This window comes from Tyto alba, unplaced genomic scaffold, assembly GCF_018691265.1.
Source record: "Tyto alba isolate M040663 unplaced genomic scaffold, T.alba_DEE_v4.0 Super-Scaffold_5, whole genome shotgun sequence".
In the NCBI taxonomy this organism is placed as follows: Eukaryota; Metazoa; Chordata; class Aves; order Strigiformes; family Tytonidae; genus Tyto; species Tyto alba.
The window spans coordinates 6,165,449-6,185,070 of record NW_024881326.1 but is presented as its reverse complement, the minus strand read 5'-3'; the positions used below and the strand labels follow the sequence as shown (position 1 = coordinate 6,185,070).

General features: G+C 37.8%; 1 protein-coding gene across 5 annotated transcripts in view; it reads right to left on the bottom strand.

Annotated features, from left to right (window-relative positions):
- The window catches only part of TENM1 (teneurin transmembrane protein 1), a 343,154-nt gene that overhangs the window by 109,420 nt on the left and 214,112 nt on the right, over positions 1 to 19,622 (bottom strand). For all 5 annotated transcript variants that reach the window (XM_042807094.1, XM_042807096.1, XM_042807095.1 and 2 more), the window contains 3 exons: positions 18,546 to 18,647; positions 17,278 to 17,472; positions 13,754 to 13,954 (listed from right to left, as the gene is read on the bottom strand). In XM_042807094.1, the coding sequence (XP_042663028.1) occupies positions 13,754 to 13,954; positions 17,278 to 17,472; positions 18,546 to 18,647 (498 nt within the window). The remainder of the gene's footprint in view (positions 1 to 13,753; positions 13,955 to 17,277; positions 17,473 to 18,545; positions 18,648 to 19,622) is intronic.

The following is a 19,622-nucleotide window of genomic DNA, read 5'->3' as shown; positions in this document are numbered from 1 at the left end:
CTATTGAATAGTCAGTGTCTTCAGCACAAAGTGAAGCAATCTAAACTTCACACAGCCCTGACTATTATTTGGAATAATTCAGACAGTTACCGCACGATGATCAACTATTCCCATTCTTCAAACATCGTTTAGTTTTAAACCTTTCTACTGTAAGCTTTATGCAGAAAACCTTTCTGATGTTCTGATGTTGACATCCTCACAGATATCTAACTACTTTCTTATCTTCTTACCACAGGCCACAACACATAAAACAAAACCACTGCAACTAAAATGCTATATCCTCACTGTTTATTACTCAGAATGTTTCACCATCAATCTAGTGACAGATTTAATTGCTTTCTGGAAATAATCCTACCATCATCCCATTGAACTTATTTCTGGTGCATTAAGTACTCTACAAATAGCTCTTCTGACTATTTAGTCAGTAGGATGGCCACCTTAACACTATTGTGTACCTCAAAATATATGAATGTAACTGCATTTAAAAAACATTTTAAAGTAATGTAGTTTCTGATAACATTACACCTATTTGAAAGTATCTTTTCCAAAGTGGGAGCCTCAATTTGCTGGAAAATGTATTTGTGTAGAAAAGTAATCAGCAGACAGAAAGGTCTAAAGGACAAGTGCAGCTAAGGTGGGGGAAACAACAGAGAAACTTTTTCCCCTTCTTAGATCTTTCATCACACTTTTTTCTCCAGTTTTATTTTTCATCTGTTGAAGAATATTTTCTTCCTGATCCAAATCCAATTTGTATATAGAAAAACCCTCACCCTTTATCGATTTTGCTGTGGTTCAAAATGGTATTTTTACAGTGCAAAAATCTAATCAATACAGCCTGATGAATCTGGATTGGTAATGGTAAACATACTAACAGATATTTCATTTCAGGCAGCCAAAGCTCTGGAAATTGATACCACTGGAAAGGATTACTCATTTGCCATTGGGTATATCTCTGTTTACCCAGCCATAGTACTAGTGTAGAGCAGAATACAATTATGCTGTGCTTGCCACACAAGGGACTTCAGCTGTAGAACCTGTCTCTTTCTTAGAGATGATACAGGTTGGCAGGTTGGACAAGGTCTTTGTGAGAAACATTTAAAATAAATGAGCAGAATTGTAGCCCAATAGCAAGGAAGATTAGCCTGACACAAGGGTAAGGAGAACCACAGAGTATTCTGACCAGGACATTTTATAAATACTGTATTTCCCAAGTAAATATGAAGTTTCCTTGTCAAATCTGGTCCTGTTTTGTAATTTGTCTCCACTGTTTGATTTCACGTTGTACATGTTGTAAAGCAGTGAGATTACAGTCATCATGGGAGATTCATACTCTGACTAACAAACTCTGAAATCCTTCACAATACACTGAGAACCACAAAAGGAAATTCCGTGCAATGTCTACCTTGTTCGATATTTTATTTGATCAGGAGACTAGTAAGAAAGCAGCCCAGAACAATCTATCGTGAGCAGTAATGAGTGAGATGAAAGGTATGCCTTTGTATTCACTCACAGAGGGGAAAATGCAATCCATAGTTCCTCGGGCTGAAAAGCCAGTTGTGTAGGAAGAATGGGAAACCTGTTGAGTAAGTGACAGATCATGAGAATCAGGAAAGGCATGAGGCCTATGATAACAATGAGAAACATGAAGAGCAACCAAATGGCTTTGTAGGGAAAAAGGAAACAGGCAAAGAGATGGCTCGGTAGGTACGTTTAATAAAGTTGTCTCATGGGTACAGCCTGAACTAATACAGTGTCAAAAGAAAACAAAAGTTTTGAGACACCTATTTTCAGTGAAGGTTCACAAGATTGCCTGAGTGGATCAGCATACGTCTTTTATATAAGCACTAGATCTTTTATGATTCGCAGAAGTACTATTATTAACACTGACTAGGGCTATGCTCAGAGCATAGTTTTCCTCAATTATTTAATTAGTAAATTTGGTTAGTAATATTCATTAAAGTAGTAATGATTTATTTAAGAACTATTTGCAAAGAGTAGGCACCATCTTTAATTTACTGGCTTACAGGATGGCCTTTGAATATGGGTCCACTCACAAAATCTGCTCCAGTAAGGGCTTACCTCACCCAGGTCATGCGCTCTGTACATTTGATGTACCTGCTGGCTTTAGTAATGAAGATATATTTTACTTATTGTATCTCTGGAGGGCTCAAAATTCTGAAAAGGTAGGCAGTGGTACTCTGTTACTACTTTTCAACATATTACAGGAACATCTATTCAGATTCACCTGTGCAAAAGCAATGGCAGCCCCAAAATGCCACAGATGCCATTGCTGCTCAAAATGGACATACAGTTGGCACTCTGAAGGAAAGGGGATAATGATTTGCAGAATCTACATCAAAACGCTAGGACTGGATGCTTTTAAAAGGATGTACTTCCATTTTTACAATTTTTTTTTCAGGGGAGAGTTAGACTACATGGACAGACAGAAACAGTGGATCAACTAAAATAAGCCTTAGGAACTCTGTGTTCCTAACAAACAATTTGTATCACAGTAACAAATAAAATGAGACATTAGCTTCTTAGTAACATCACAGTTTCACAATCAAAATCAAAATCAGTTGAAGTGGCTAGCCTCTCTTTTTAGCACAAATAAGCAGTTTCTTGGACAAACTCAACAGCCAGGCCTAACAAGCTCTTGCACAAAAGCAAGCAGCACAGCCCCAATTAGCAAAACTCATACAGTGCTCAGTGACAGACTATGAACGCTGCTTACATAGACAAGGAGCAAACATTTCTGTGTTCATCGCTGCATTTGTGAAGATGAGTACAGAGGGAGATGAAGCAGCTCCCAGTAAATAAACCATAACTTCCCCTGTGTCAGCAGCACAAACAGAAATAGCAACACACATCTGGCAGTGGCTGTTCTCTCGTTGCTGCTCAAGCAAAGATGCAGCTCATGACTTGCATTTTTCCTGCACTGGGGAAAAGCTGCACTTTGGGCACATGATCCTGGCTTTTACATGAGCACTGCTACCACACTCCTCAGCGTCTGTGGTACAGCTGCAGTAGTGCTTTGTAGATTTTAAGAAGAGAATAAGTGTCCTTTATTATTTTGCTCACTCTTCCTTCTATGCTGCCTACAATTTTTCTACTAACTCACCACTTCTCCCTGGTTCCTCCTCACCCATGCAGATGTTGTTTTGCTGAGGCAGTTCTGTTATCCTCAGGACATGCTGCCCTGTCACATACTGCTCAAAGATACCCTGCTATTTCTCGCCCTGCAGAGCTGTCAGAGGCACTGCCAGGCTGGTCACCCTTCTTCAAGGCATTTTTGTCATGAGTGCATGGGAAACCAGAATAGGAGCTAAAAATACAAATGTGCCATGTGAACAGTCAGCTTTCTGTAGTCCATCAGAAAATGATTTTGTATCACAAGATAATAGATACTATTTTAATAATCTTTTTATAAAAAGCAAGGGTTCCTACAATATTGCAGCTACAATACACAAGGAATTTTTGCCTTATCACCATTAAAATGTTCTTGCATAATTGCTATTAATTTAATTTTATTTAAAAAGTCTTACTTGAGCTTCAGCATTTAAGCAAAAGTCCTTAAAGAGAGCAGAGACCAAGTATTCCTTAAATGTCTACATATATTAGCATTGCAACAATCTACGCAATCAAAAAGCTTAAAAATTAAATATGTAGGAGAAAAGAAAGTTTCCATGATTTTGACTTTTATCAATAGCAATTTCCTATTTTCAGAGGTAAGTTAAACTTCGTAGACTCTGATGCATAGACATATTGAAATGACAGCTATTTTTGTAGAACTCTTACCATGACAATAAAAAAAAAAAATATAAATAACTGCTTTTCAGGGACTGATGCAACACATTTTGCACAATAGATGACCTGAAATTCACCAAAGGACAAAACCTCTAGTTGTTCTAGTGCATTTTTGCACTCCTGCTTTAGCAATTCCCATTTGTGCTTTCCCAGCTGCGAGGAAGGGAAGCTCTCTCCTAATACGAGAACTCTTCTTTAAATGCTGGTGGTATGGATAACTTATCAGAGTTTCATCACTAGGCTTGTCTTAGAAAATTAATAGTAGATTTTGTATGTCACTGTTGTTCTGCTGTCCATTTAGGCTGTTTTTTTCCCTCCACTGTAGCATCCACAACACCAGCAGAGTGTTCCCACAACTTCTACTTCAGAGACGTCTTTTATAAAGGGTTCTTGTGGAGTATGAGCCTTTCATATTCAGTATTTCCATCCCGATATTTTCTTGGACATAAAAGTATTCACTAAAGTCCTTTCCATACTATATTCTGTCAGCTGTTTTACCATGGTTCTTAATCACTGTCCAGTAGATTGACTACCATGTAGATGATAAGGTTGAGATGCAACAAGGGATGCAGGCACTTAGCTACAACTTTAAATGTCTGAATCCAAAATTTAGATCCTTAAACACTTTGCTCAGTTTACCTAATTTGGAGGTGCTTGAATCACTTTGGCACCTGAATTGCTATTAAAATCCCACTTATTTACCAGATTTTGCTACTAGATAATTCACTAGATAACTACTAGATAACTCACGCAATTGAGTTCATAATAGCTTTAGGTTAAGCTCTCTAGTTTCACAATCTGTATGACCTTATACAGGTGTTGCCTAAGAATCCTAATGGGCGTTACTCTCAAAACAGATCCACTAGAGCTGGTCTAACACAAGACACATTGAGGGTGGACAGTTCCTGGACACAACCGACTCCCCACAGAGATGAGACGCCATTCATACAGAGAGTAAAGTTGCTGTTAGCTACCTGGAAGGTAGGATAAACAGGACCTGAGCAATTATGGTATCTTGCTCCTGGATAAAGGAAGAGCTGCTGGGATAGAAGCATCCAAAATTGTGTCTGTGGATTCCACCCTGTGGAATAAGTAATATTTTTTTTTGTGGATTAGACCAGGATTTACAAAAGCTGACTTAGGTAAATGATGCTTTACATTTGAATGAGAGACATTTCCAATAATTGCTGAATAAGGTGCAGACAGGGTAGATTAAGAATCTTAATTTTCAGGAAGTAAAGGGGAAGGAAAGAGCAATTATTTTTTGGCATATCTGCAAAATAAGCAGCAATCAGTTGAAAAACATCCCAAGTTTCCTTCATTGTGTATCTCATACCCTTGACTTATCCTAGTTCTTAAATCAATACATGACTACATCAGATATTTCTGGTTCCCTCTGGACTGATTTCAACATGCAGGAGAATTAATTTTTATTGGAGTGCTTCTTCACTGCCTTAAATTTCTCATGGTTTAAATTCTCCAGAAACACATATTAAATGTTCCAGTCTTTAACTACTAAGTTTTTAATAGAAATCTTGCTCACCAGATATCTTTTTTTTCACATTCTTGCAACTCTGCAGGAGATACAAATCAAACTAGTCACACATCATTTTTTTCTTTTCAATGAAATATACAGTAGTAAGAAAAGTCATTCTACAATGCCAGACAATGTACAGCAGGGGAAACTTCGATCATCCTTTTAATTAGCAGAGCACTAATAGTCACAGCTCCTCACAAATTAAAGAAAGTGGACAGTTAGTTGAAATTAAGTAAGTCCATCATTTCTTCAGAACAAAACAATGAACGATGGTTATAGTGTAATTAAAAAGTTCTTGAAATTTGTCTGAAATAGGGAGCAGAGTAGAAGTACCAACATGGAACAGAGCAGTCTATAGAAAATGCATGACAGATTACATCACATATTGAGGAAATTTCAAGGCTATTTTCACTACTGTGAGCTGTTTGTAGTGAATATCCTTGTCCTTGGCAAATGAGAATGACTGACACCCATAATTTGCAATTTCCTAAACCTGAAGAGTTTTCTGATTGCGATGAAATGGTTTTACCTAATTATTTTTTCAAGTTGTAGTTTTTGATGTTTAATTTTGAAACCAATTTGAGATGTCTTGAACTATATTAATACACTGTATTATGCCTTCATTTCTTTTTGAAGCACTTTAAAAAAATGCATACTTCTAATGATTTTTAAATTACTCTACTCTGAACATATCAATTTACAACAATTACAACATTTTGCATTTTTCAAAGCACTTCATTTTTAAAGAGGTTTTATGCTTTGCAAGACACTGAAGGAAGAGGCTGCTGATCCATTTTTACCCTTTGTAAAATTACCACCAATCTTGCTAGAGAGAGCTTAACCAAAAATAGATATGCTAAATATATACCATCTCTATATAATCATTTTAGGATGAATGTTTTTGTGACTAAGAACTGCCAGTATTCTTTTCCCAATCATAATTAGTTTGCTTCAGTGGTATAAATGGATTCAGTGAAATTATGACAAATGTCCTGGAGTAAGGACGATAGGAACTGGCCTACTTTGGCTGAATAGAGTCTGAAGAACTGAATACAGGACAGGATGTCAGAGGCATCAGCTCTGTCACAGATTTCATTACTTTTTCAGTCCATAGTATTTTAGGAATAATGCTGCAATTAATTAGCAACTTGGGGTTGGATTCTTACCTGTAACACACTGGGATTGCACTGGTGGTATCACTGCAGTTACACTAATTTATGCTAGCTAAGGCTCTGCACCACAGAATAACAACTGTCACCCATTTTCTCTTGATACTCCCTTAATCTCAACACTCCATGTTAAAAGTGTCAATCTGAGAACTGAAGGTTTTTTTGCTCAGTTTGTAAATGCTGCACCTTCAATTAGCCAGAGCTTCCCTTCTACCTGACATAAGTAGTCAGTACTCACAAGTTTGATTTTGTCTTTCTGAAAAGCACTGCCTATATGCCTCAAAGGGAGATGACTCATTAAGATCAAGGGATTTTGGATGCCAGCCTATAAAGAAAGCAACAAAGATCCACAGACAGTAAGTAGAAAGTTGAGTATACTGAAGTCCTGGTGACATTAAAATAGTGTACTATCAGTCTTCCATCCTACTGTATTATTTTGTCATGTATGCAGTAAATCACCCCGTACTGCACACGTCAGCTAAGCCATATGTTGAAGGTCTGAATAATAATTGATTTTCACATGCAATCATAACTGGATTCAGTATGGCATAAGGATGCTGAGACTTTGAAATATTCCAAGGATGACCTTTTCCAGCACAGGTAGTTTTCACAAAAAATATTTTATAATCAGTCTCACTTGGAACCAAGTATGAAATTCCTGTTCTCTATTCACATCTTTTAGAGGAGGGGGGAGACTGAATGGTAAACAGAACCCAATCTCTCGTGCATCTCTCTTGAACACGTCCACTGTCAGATGGCTAAACTGGTAAAGGCCAAATGCCTTTGGGCATTTTTGTGTGACTTGCCAAAGTATGTCTAAACTAGGGAAAAACTAAAACTAAATAAGCAAAGTGATAAACACGATAGTAAGAAATTCAAACACAGAATACTCACATTTATATTGTAAGTGTTATCATGGGATTTTAATTTTCAGTGCTTTACATCTGAGAAGCATTTGTTTTTCCATAAACTAATGATTAGAGAGATAAAAATCACATGGCTCTTTTGACAGCACGAGCTAAAGCCATTATAATGTTTGAAGACAACCTATTTGCTGTATGGTAGGTATGACTGTTGGGGTCAATATTTTGGACAATGTGAAACTGTAACAGTGCCATTGCTGTTTTGTTTTGTTTTCTCTTGGGAATACTTTGGGAATCAAAATGGTGGAAAGACAGCTTTTGGAAATGTCTGTGGACCTCTGTCTGGGATCAATTTAACTTGGCCGTAACTGCTGTGTCTCCCTTACTTTCAAGCAAAAGCAGACACAACTCTCTTTCTTCCTCATAGAGTACAAAGTGAAGACTTCAGCAAGTGGGATGGACGACTGTTCAAGGGACAGCTGCTTAAACCAACTTAAAGAAATAAAGTTACTGTAGAAGACACTGGTTCTCTGTATAATTCAATGTAGAGTACACCACAGGTAAAGGCAGCAAGCAATATTTGCTCAGGCCAGCAGGAATGAAAGATTCGATTACATTACCTGAATATTGACTACAGCACTGATCTTTGAAACTGGAAGTATAACAGCTATGTCCAAACATTTCGAAGGACTCCACTGGAATAACTCTATACTGCTTCTCTAAAAATTTCTGACATTGGTATGATTTTGAATCAGTGAAAGCCATAGCTTGTTTATGACCTTCAGTGTTCAAGCCAGTTGGCAAACTGGCAGGACAGTATAATCCATCTCCCTCATGGCAAATACACGCCAGTTTATAATCATATCGAACAATTGAAGTGCTTTGATCTTGTCCATATAATAAACCAAATCTTAGGTATGGATAGAAGGTAAGTGATTTTTTTTTTTTTCTCCTGATGTCACATATGGCTGTAGAAAGGATACATATCAGTGGTGTTTTGATTGGTGTAGTTAAAGCTCTGTCAATATTTTCAGAGTGAAATTCAGTTGCTGCTGCCTAAAGAAGGCAAAAGAATCGGAAGCATACATTATCTTTCTGTTTGAATGTTAGCTGACAGGAAGAACCTTTACAAATAGGTGCATAAGTAGCAAGGCAAAGGCTGAATGAAAACCATGTCATCTTTGGGACAGGCAAATTGAAATCTGAGCTAACAAAAGAAAATGACTTTTCATGGATGTTCAATATCATAGGGTAGAAAGAGGCCAAATATGTCTGTAAGAGTTATCTAGCTAAGAATACTGAAGGATGGATCTTAACAGAGCTGAATAAAAATCCAGCATAGGTTGTGTCGTACAAGTAGTGTAGGATTAGCAATACTAAACGTCTGAACAACTTTTAAGCCATACTGAGCTGCTCTCATTGAGAACGAATTCAAACATGGTGAAAACACATTCTGACAGTTGTTTTGGAGTTCTGTAAGAGGATTTTCTGGACCTCAAGGGATGGCAGCTGGCCATCAAGAACTGTGGATCTAGGAGGAGTATTTGGAGGTGGTGCAGTGAGATTGTTTTTTGGCAGTTCATAGGCCAGAACAGAGACTATGCTGGACATCTGTGTTAAACTGACTAGATAAACTGGCTTGGAGAGTGTGGAACTGTAACAGTGTTGTGGCTCTTTCTTTTGGTCTCGGAAATACTTTGGGAATCAAAGCAGTGCAAATAAAGTGAGCAGGTCTGTGCTACACTGGAGAATGATCCTGGCCTCAGGCCTCTGAAGATAACAATAAGATCTTGAAGCACTTCAGAATTACTGCTTTTTGGGCTAAAAGCTGGTGTAATGGTCACATCAGGAGAGCATGTCAATGATTTGGGCAGCAAGTACCTGCTCTTCCCAGCTCATAGCTGTTAACAGTATGCTTTGTATCGGATGCTACAAAGGTGACAGATTGCCAGCTAATCCTCATACATAAAAGATGCTCAAGCTGATAGGTCATGCAGGTCAGTTTACCTAAAGCAGTAGGTCAGGTGGACTCTGGACTGGTTGTAGGGTAGTTAATTCAGTGCCACACAGCTTCTCTCCACAGCCATAGTGTAGGAAACATCTCTAACACTGGAGTTATTTTTGGATATAAGAGTAATCCCCAACTCTGAATGCAAACTAGGGCTACCCTAGTTATACCAGCCTTTGCAGTACAGATATCTGTTGAATTATTCTATTCTGTTGAAAACATTAATTCCTTAAGAACATACATAAAGCCTAAAGAAAAAGGAAGATCTCTTCAGAAAAAAAGCATTGCAGAAGTTCAGTGGACAATCTGAGACATTTAGCTGCCGACTCAAAAAAGGGAATAATGCCAGAATTGATATTCCTATATGAAAGCCTCCAAGATGGATTCTGTAAAACAGATGGATCACAATTATGTCCTCCTCATTTTGACGGTCTCTTTAGAAACCATGCCTTATATGAGGGAAGACTAGAAATAAAACCCAATTCACTCTATTACTCTGTGCTTTTGTGCATGTGCTCCCTCAAATATTCATATATAAGTATATACACGTTTCACCTTTTTTTAAACTAGCCACTTCTTATCAACCAATTAATTCAATCATGTCACAGTTCCTGTATCCAGTTTGTTGTATTCAAACTCTCTCAACATGCAATTTCTTGTAGAATCTGATCTGAACAGTCCGTTAGATTAGAAGAAGATATTGTCTTTAGTACAGCAAATGTGCAGAAGAACAAGTGTATATACAAGAGCAAGTAACTGCGGTAACTTCTTTTGTCTTTCTTTGACCTTTGAATATTTAATCTTGGAATTTCAGTGTTCCCTTGGTGCAATTTTTTAATGAAGCAATAGGAAAAGAAAAACACATACTTTATGTGGTCAGTCACACTTCCCAAAAGGCCTACTCAAAACCCAAGAAATGCATAAGTTTTTTTTCTGGCATTATTCTTCTTGTGGAGGTGGAGATAGTGATCGGGAGAGATAGAAAGAGAAAGAGAAAGCAGGGGGTTGTGGAGGTGGGGTGGTGGAGAGGAAGCATGTGTATGCAGCATTATGAGAAGCAAATAGATTTAAAATATTTGCTCTTTTTATAAACATTAAGGATGAAAAAATATAATTAATTTGACAAAGTATTTGACAGTCTTTCACCTCACAGAAAGAAACACAATTGTAATACTTTTCACCTATTCAAACTGGGAGTAAAAGGTGCACTTTTTAGCAGAGATGGTCCAGCATAATTGAAGCAATTTACCTAAGGACATGGTAGACTATCTTCCATTTTCAGTCTTTGTGAGAAGGTTGAATTTCTAAAAACTAAACAGAAACTGAGTGTCAAGCAGAAACTGAAGGATGAATTTTTTTGGTTCATGTCCTACAAAAATATCAAACAGCATGAACACCACAGTCTCTTCTAGCTTCAAAAATCTATGAATGATTCCAGATCTCAGCTGGGGCTCCAAACATTTTCAATCCTTTAGGATATGCACGAGTCACACAGTCACCCTTCATATCTGTTCCTCCATGTCCACACTGATTTCTGTCTTTCCCCAGTGTGCCACTTGTGAAATGGAATTTCTTATTGTGTGAAGAGCTAGAGATGGTCAGGTAGGGGAAGGTATCATAGGGATGGCTCATCCCTCTTCAGGCTGACTACAGTGTATCTGGGATAATGTACTCTGAAACATTCTGGCATTTTTGCTATTTTTCCTTTTTAAAGTACAGTAAGATATATGAATTTCTATTTCGGAAAAATATAAAACTTAAAACAATTTATCTTTTTACTATGAAAGTATTTGAAATTTTCTGTGGAATACAAAAATCATCAGGACAGGAGCCTATTTATTTTAAGGTGATACAGAAAGGCAAATTTTCACAGTACTGACAATGATGTGGTACAGAGATGGTGGGAAATTGCAAGGGTTTGAGTCAGGCTGAGAGACTGCTCATCTACCAGTTGCAAAGCTTTCCTTGTTGTCTGATTCCAGATGAGCAGTCTGTGGTTTACCCTTTTCATTCTCTTCACTGTACACAACCTCATGATTTTTTCCATTCGCATACGACAACTCGTTTATTCTGACCTTGTTGACTTACTCATCTGATGTTTCTTTCCTCACTAAAATCAAGCTTTAGTTCCAGCATGCACAGCAATCACTGATCCTAGGAAGAAAGTCTCAAGTGCAAATGAACATCTATACTTCAGTCTAACACTCATTGTATTGCCACAACAATCCTGAATCTAGTTTAACAACTATGAAGAAAGATATATTTGGAAGGAGAAATCTGAAGTATCTAGTTGTAAAGGGAGATGCCTGTTGGTGGTTGAAAAAGCATCCTTTGATAACTCAGAAAACGGTACGAATGTAAAGAGGTATTTTTCCTACTGGTTGATGGAGGTAAGGAAAAAAGTTACCTTTCTTCTAAAAAATAATCAAAAAAATTTTGGAGGTGAGGCAAACATGAAAACCATGATCTGAGCACAGAAGATAAAAGCCTCTTCACTGCAGTTATTTATTAGCTCTTTGTTCTCTTACTTAATATTTAATTGCCCCATACAGCTGACACAACAGACCTATTGGAAATTAACTTCTCTTTTTGAGCTACAATAATGTATTAGAACTGAATCAGTTTGCATATTTTGTGAGCAAAAAATTAGTACATAGCTAGCATCTTTTCTAATTATTTGCTTCATTAATGGAAATATTACTATATTACTAACGTTCAGGTATTATTTTTAACACATAATAAAATACATGATAAAAATGCCAGCAACTGGACTTTTGCTAAAAGCCGGTAAAAAGTCAATTATTATCAAAGCAGCACCTCATCTGACAGTGTCAGACTGAAACTGCATGCAATAATTTTGGACTGTAGAATGAATACAGGTTCTTTGTAACAAACACTGAAAATTATTAGCAGGTTAATATTTTGTCCCTTAAAAAGTTATCATGGAGGGGGATATTTCATAAGTTCCAACTTAAAGATCATAACAATACACCTTAAAGATAGGAATGGAAATTTATACTATTCCAAGTGCTCTTTTCAACGATTTCTAAGAAAAATTGGTGACTTAGACTACTGGTTATATTCCACGTTATTCAGCAAATCTGTCACTTGCATCTCTTCTGTACTGGGATGTGCTATTTATCATCTGAGATTCCAGTTTTGTGAGCTTCATAGTGGAAAAAAATAGTAGTACGTACATTGGTAATGACATGCTCCATTACAGAGTAAAATGTCCAGAGTGCATTCATTTCAAGAAAACGAAACGTAAATGTATAAAGCACATAGGAAATCCATTTCAACTCTTAATCAAATTCAGCCAGATCAAACCCTGATGGTCTTCTAAGAAAGAAAAAAGTTTTTATCCCAGTATGAGAGAATGGATGCTCATTTTTGTTTAAAGATTTTTTTGACAGAGCCTTCTTACTCATCAGTCACTGCATTTAGACCGTTGTATTTTTTTATATCCTCCCATTCTCTCTGAGAGTTGTGGATTCTGTCATTGCATCAGCCTGATAAGTGCTCAGTATTGCAAGTAAGAGTCATACTTAACTCCAATCCATGCCAGGAGGCACTTGCACTCTTGCAAGAGTACTGTTCTCTCTGTCATGCCATAATGCAGTCAAAATTCTTGTCACAGAGAAAAATCCTTTCTATCATTGTCAACAGAAAGCCAGTTGCTGACAAGCCCATTCAGGGCCATGCCACATCACCCCTGGTTCATCCCTATCTTTTTTCTTAAATTTATACTAGCACAGTGCGGAGCCGCGGACAAACGACACGCCGAGACGGGTTCAGTGTGGAAGATAGAGCATCAATCAACGTGTGTGTTTATTGGTCCAGGATACATATATTTATACAGACAATGATAATTATTATGCCTACTAGTCACTAGCTGATTGGCTTAAGCTCTAAAGGTCGTATTTGCACGGTCCACCTACTTGCAGTTAGCTTACAGCACAAGCTTCTCATAACACTAAGTTTCTCATGCTACTATTTCTGATTCCTATTGACTTGTTTTTGATACACAACAGTACCATAACACAATGTTTCTCAGACCACCGTTACCATAACACTGGGTTTCTCAGACCACTATTCCTAATTCCCCTTAACCTGTTTTCGACACACCACAGTACACAGGGCTGAAGCGTCCTTGACATTCCTCCTGTATCAGCAGCTGCGAGCAGCTGCAGGCAAACCCTAGTGAGGCCCAGCATCAGCAGCTAGAGCAGGCTCTGATCATACAATTGCTCGGTGGGCTCAGGACCCTTGTCTCTGAGCCATTCTCCAACAGCACAGTAATAGTAACTAATTTATTTCACGACTCAAACAGAAAGCATAGGCATTATTGAAAAAAGACTCTCCAGCATACCTGTTGAACAGTCTGAACCCGTCCACTGCGGTTCACAGCTGCAGAGTCCTGTGTCCAGGAGGAAGGTGCCGTGCCCCGAGCACTGCTCCTGGCACACGGGAAGCGATGTCTCACAGTTCACACCGCCCCAGCCCATGGAGCAGTGACATTCCCCTTGAACGCACACACCATGGCCAGAGCACATTGGATCCAGGCAGTCCTCTGGAAAGCAGGGAATATATAACTTAGAGCATGACACTTGCACCCTTAGAGTGGTTTCTTAGTGAGATACAACATCAAGGATTCAGGTTAATATGGTGATTTTTGTGCAAAAACCTAAACTGAAATGATGTTAACAAACACAAAGAAAAGACAGTCTATGTTAACGTCTGTGCAAAAGTAGAAGTCAAAAGCAAGAAAAACACCGAGCATGTAGACTGTTAGATATCATATGATTCTACTTGTCAAGGACATTTTCTTATTTATAAAATGCAGATTCTCAAGACAGATCTATTTGTTCAAAGTAAGTGAAGTTTGTGCTTCAGTAGCAGGGCTGGGAAAGAACTGGAGCAATTAATAATTACTTCTACAATTGTGCATTGTGTTTCCATTTGGGTATTTGTGCTCTGTGTTTTGTTTACATCTGGGAAAAGAAAGATTTATTCTTTCATCTTCCTGTGGAAAGCTATCTCTACAGCTGAAAATTCGATACAAAAAAAGTGGCCATCCACTAACCCTGAGTACTGAATCTCTGACTGAATGCTTGCTGTAAAAAAAAAAATCACATACACTCAAAAAGTATGTGCTGGGCAATTGCAGATAATGAACAGATTCATAAAAGTCATAACGTACTGATGAACAATTTGCAAACAGACAAAGAGCTAAATTTGTTCTCAATTTGGATTAAACTATTCCTAGTGAAAAATTCAGGAGCTCTGTAGAAGAATTTAAATCAGCTAGTTAGTCCTGTATAATCAGCATATTCTTTCATAAAGCCCCACCATTTCTTTAACGAGACAGATTTTAAGCAGAACATAGCCTGCCTTCTCTGGAGGCTGCTGGAAGACGGCAGAGCTGAAGAGGATTTGTGGGGTCTGAGCATGGGAAACAATTAGCCAAAAACCTATTCATGCTAGATCCTGCTTCAGACTAATGTTAAAGAGGCACTTTAAAAGTTCTTGTATGTATTTTTCAAGCATCAGCGCAAGCACTGTTTTAATAATTAAACTGTAAACTTAAACAGAATCTGTGCTACACATATGAAGAGATGTTTTCTGCTTCAGTAAGAGAAGACTAAATACTTCAGATGTAGACATTAATGGCCTCCAGTTTATAGGACCTCTTGACCTAAGAATAAAGAAGTAATGCTTTATTTTTTGAGCTGCTAGGCCACCAATTCAAGATCTTATTTCAAGATTTATGTTGTATCTTTTCTAGCCTTCCAGGCTTGTGCACAACACAATGTAATTCTGAAAGAGGGGAATCTGTTTATGGGTAACACATATCTTGCTAAGCATAGGACAAAAACACCGGGCAGTTTTCTCTCATCCTGAGAAAACACTTCATTTTGCTGATCTTTTAAGATTAATCGAGTGTTTCCATAAAGAGTTCAAAGTATCTCTCACTTTAGTAATGATAATCTGACAGGACAAATTCAAAGGACCCCCAATGAATACATGTAGCTACAGGTGTTCTCTGGATAGTACATCTGTTACTACGTCTGCTATGCTAACAATACTGATATAATACTAAACTTATATTTACATACAATAATGTATTCTGAATCCCTGACAATTACTTCCCCTACAGCACAAGTTATGCTATACAATATGGTAAACTGAACAGCTATGTCATGTACACAATGTTACAATAGAAATCCACTGTACTTGGATGCACAGGTTTGTTTCACCCACCCTGTTTTTACATAATTCTACCTTTAAAAAAAAAAAATTTCTTTAAAAATTCAATGTTTTCATAATCAGTTTCAGTAGCTGTCAGAGTACATTGTTCCCCATTATTTTTGTCACCCATTTTGCAGGACCACCTTATGGCAAGAAATGAAGAAACTGAAAACAGCAGTCAGCCTCTCACCAGCTACAGACTTGTTTGGCATCATGGCCTCACTGAGTAAATCTGTGTATTACTTGCTTTTTCCCATTGGGTTTTCTTGGTTTTGTCTGTTTCTGAAACTACCAACAACTGAGTATGTCAGAAGCATTCTCTTGATCCTTTAAAAACCATACCAGGTATGTCAAATCCATTCTAGACATTTTTCTGACTAGAGAATTCAAGCCACATAAAGAGCCTCCTCTGTGTGCTACTCAAAAGAATTACCTAAAATCTATATATCAGGAAGCACAAAGTATGGTGTCACTAGATTCAGGCTAAGGGAACTGGTGAAAAATCATCAAATCAGGGCAAGCATGAATAACAGTCCTGCTTTCCGAGGCTGTGCACAGGGGAAGAAAGTCAAAGTTGATGAGCTAAGAGGCAAACAACAACTGCTTCTTTCTATAGATGAGGGCAGAGACACATTGGTACTATAAACCAGCAAAAGTACAATTACTTGTTCTCAGAATTTCCCACTTTTTAATAGCCAAGCCTTAAAGGATGCTGGTTTAGTACCCTGAACACAGGCTCACAGTAAAAATGACATATGACAACAGAATTACACAATATGCTCTGATAAACTGAAACTGTTTGCTGCTTTTTTGGCTTTATACTGTCAGTATGTTCCTTGCAGAAAAATCTAAGATGTAACAGAATGAAGAAAGAGAAAAGCTGATGACAATCTTCTGATTACTTTGGAGAACCACCACATCATATTTTGTTTAAATAATCTTCTGACTGCCTTACCCTTAGCTTTTGGCCAAGTAAAAAAAGTCTGCACAGGCTCTCTGACAGTTTGTGCTAGGGGACTGAGGTTACAGGCAGCAAGCAGGACTGGGGGTGCCAAGCACCCTTCCTGAAAAAAATTTCTGGAGCCTGAGAGAAGAAAAGTGGAGACAAACAAATCAAGATGGTCTCACAACTTTCATGAAAAAAAGAATCCTTGCTTGCTGGAATGTATTCCAGGAAGCTTTTGGAGAACTGAGAATACATTGTTTGCTGAAAGGCAAAAACTTCCACTCAGTTCTGTTCTTGCTACTTAGATTCAGTGGAGGGAAGCAACAGAAATCATCTGAGAATGAGAGTCCTCCTAGACCAAAAGAGAAACTGAGTATTTCAGAGGATTGACCATGCTACAATTATTAGTCTTATTAGACAATATTAAATCATTTTCATCTTTTAGAATAAAAATGTGAACCTTGGAAATTATGTGATCAGCTTCCACTGACTGTCACTGAGACCTGAATGCCTTTACCTTTGATAATTTTCTATCTTAACATTACTTTCTATGAGACAGTAAGGGTGCTTTTGTGCAAAACAGTACTGTTTCACAGTAAGTTTCTCACATCTATGAGAGTTGTTAACTACCTTAAAACAGGTTTGGAGATAAAAGACAAAAATCAAATCCCCTAACTATAGAGGGAAACTTCACAAACCTTCCTCACAAATCTCTCCTTTGTAACCAGGGACACAGATGCAGACGCCCATGATACAAGTACCATGGCCAAAGCAGGTTGGATCAATACACTGTTCTTCGGGAACATCACACTCTGGTCCTTTCCACCCATTTCGGCACACACAGTGACCTTTCTCATATTCTCCATTTCCGCTGCACAGCACTGGACAGGAATCTGAAGAAGGCAGATTGACCTTTTTAATGTATTTACATTACTTACATAGATTAACATTTATGGCATTTACTGTTCTGTAATATTGCTTTTCTATGACAGTTCCCCAATTTTCCATTTGATTCGAGGGTTGTGAGAGGCTGAAATCTTTGAACTAGGTGGTGAAGCAGTAATACAATGTCCTCATCTCCTCAGTCTACTTCACCAGTATACCTTAATTTTGACCTGAAGTGGGATATGTTAGAAGATAAAAATAATTCCCTCCTCTTGATTGGCCTATGCAGAAAATTTGCAGTGATAACTGCTTATGATTTCCAGTGATTAATATTTCTTCCCTGTGAACTGAAGCAAGATACTGCCCTTTTCTTCCTACTTCTAAGCAGACTTAACATTGCTGAAGTTTTAGCCATTACTGATCTGCATGTAAATCAGCGTTGTGGAAGCTTAGTTTTACAATCCAGTATTAGTTTCTGAGCCAATTAAACTCTTAAAAAATAAAGTCAATCCTAAATTTGAGGAAACATTGGAAAAACATGAGAACTTTCAGACATCATATGCAGCAGGTGATGGATAATACCGACAGAAATATCTGAAACGGAAATAAGCTCACTTACAATCTTTTTGGCATGTTTTTTGTCCCAGTGATGGAAAACAGTGTCCAAGCTGCTTTAGGCTTCTTTTCTACAACCTATTCAAGTTAAGACCATGGAAGAATTTGACTGACTTATGTAATTTTCTCCAAAGTGAAACTGTTTTTCACTCTCAAAAACCAGAAAACATTATGCTAAGGTAACACACTTATTAAAAAATGTATTTTACAATCACAGAGTGGATGCAAAGAGGGATGGAGGAATCTATTAATTCTGAAATTCAGGAAGAGAAAAGTGGTTGATGCATCTTAGCTCACGTACAGCACAAAGAAACTTTCTACGTGTATGCTAGTACTGTATCTGCCATCTGGCTGGAAAAAAAGGAATTTAATCTCTTTTAATCACTTGAATCTTTGCAAGCCCAGCAGTCACACACCATAATCGTGATCCCTGTCATGCACTGTGGGTCAGTTAAAGTGGGATTACCTTTGGCACAATCAGGACCAAGGAATCCTGGGAAACAGTGGCAGTGTCCCGAGATACATTCTCCATTCCCATTGCAATTAGTAGAGCAGTCATCCAGGATTTCTGTTTATTCAGAGTTGTGCACAAAGAAAAGGAAAAATTGGTTGAATTTGAAATAAATGGCATCCTCACCTCACTCTGCATGACACATCTCAACATCCAAATAAGTGCAGAAGCAGTAAAAGGCCCATTTTCATTCATAGGGAGCATAAAACAAAATTCCTGTTCAAACACCTTACAAATATTAGATTTTGTCTTGACAGCTTTGAGATAACAAGTGCATCATTTATATTACACCAAAAAGCTTTTAAAGTAAGTGTTCATGTAAAATTTACCACCATTAAAAGCATTGCAAGAACTAGAGTATTTGCTGAAAACTGTCCACCTTAAACACTTTCTTTTATTGCTGAAGTAATTTGTTTGAAACCTGTTTATAGAGTAAATTGCCTTCTATGGTGTTCATTTGAACCATGTGGATTGAATTCCTTGGAGGAGGGTAGGATTTTCACTTCTATACAATCAGATGAAAAAAAATAGTCTTTTACACTGTGATGAAACTCAGTGCAATAAAGGACTAAGAACTAGATTTGAAGAAAAAACTCCACATTCAATTCTGATCTTAAACTTGTCCATGTTTTATCACACAGCTTTGGATAGTAAACCACTTAACCTCACACATCTGGGGACAAGCTCATATCTGTACATGGATTAGCTGTATTTCCTACAGGAATTCAGTAGGTTCACTGATTTATACTGGTTTTATGTAAAGAATGTGAAGAAAATCCAAGGTTAAGATGCTCCCACGTGGACTACGTCCCTGTCAGGCCAGCACTAGGACTGAGGGTCTCTGCAACCCGTGTGGGTACAGTGCTGGGGGGGGAGAGGGGCTACACACCAGTGGGAACAGAGACTGTTTTAAGGACACATACACTATTAGATGTGGGGAAGTACCTCTGACTATAAGAAGATGGGAAACATGAATCTTTTCCCACAGAATAATAACTGTTGGGGAAAAGGAGGAAAATCCAGATCCTTTTG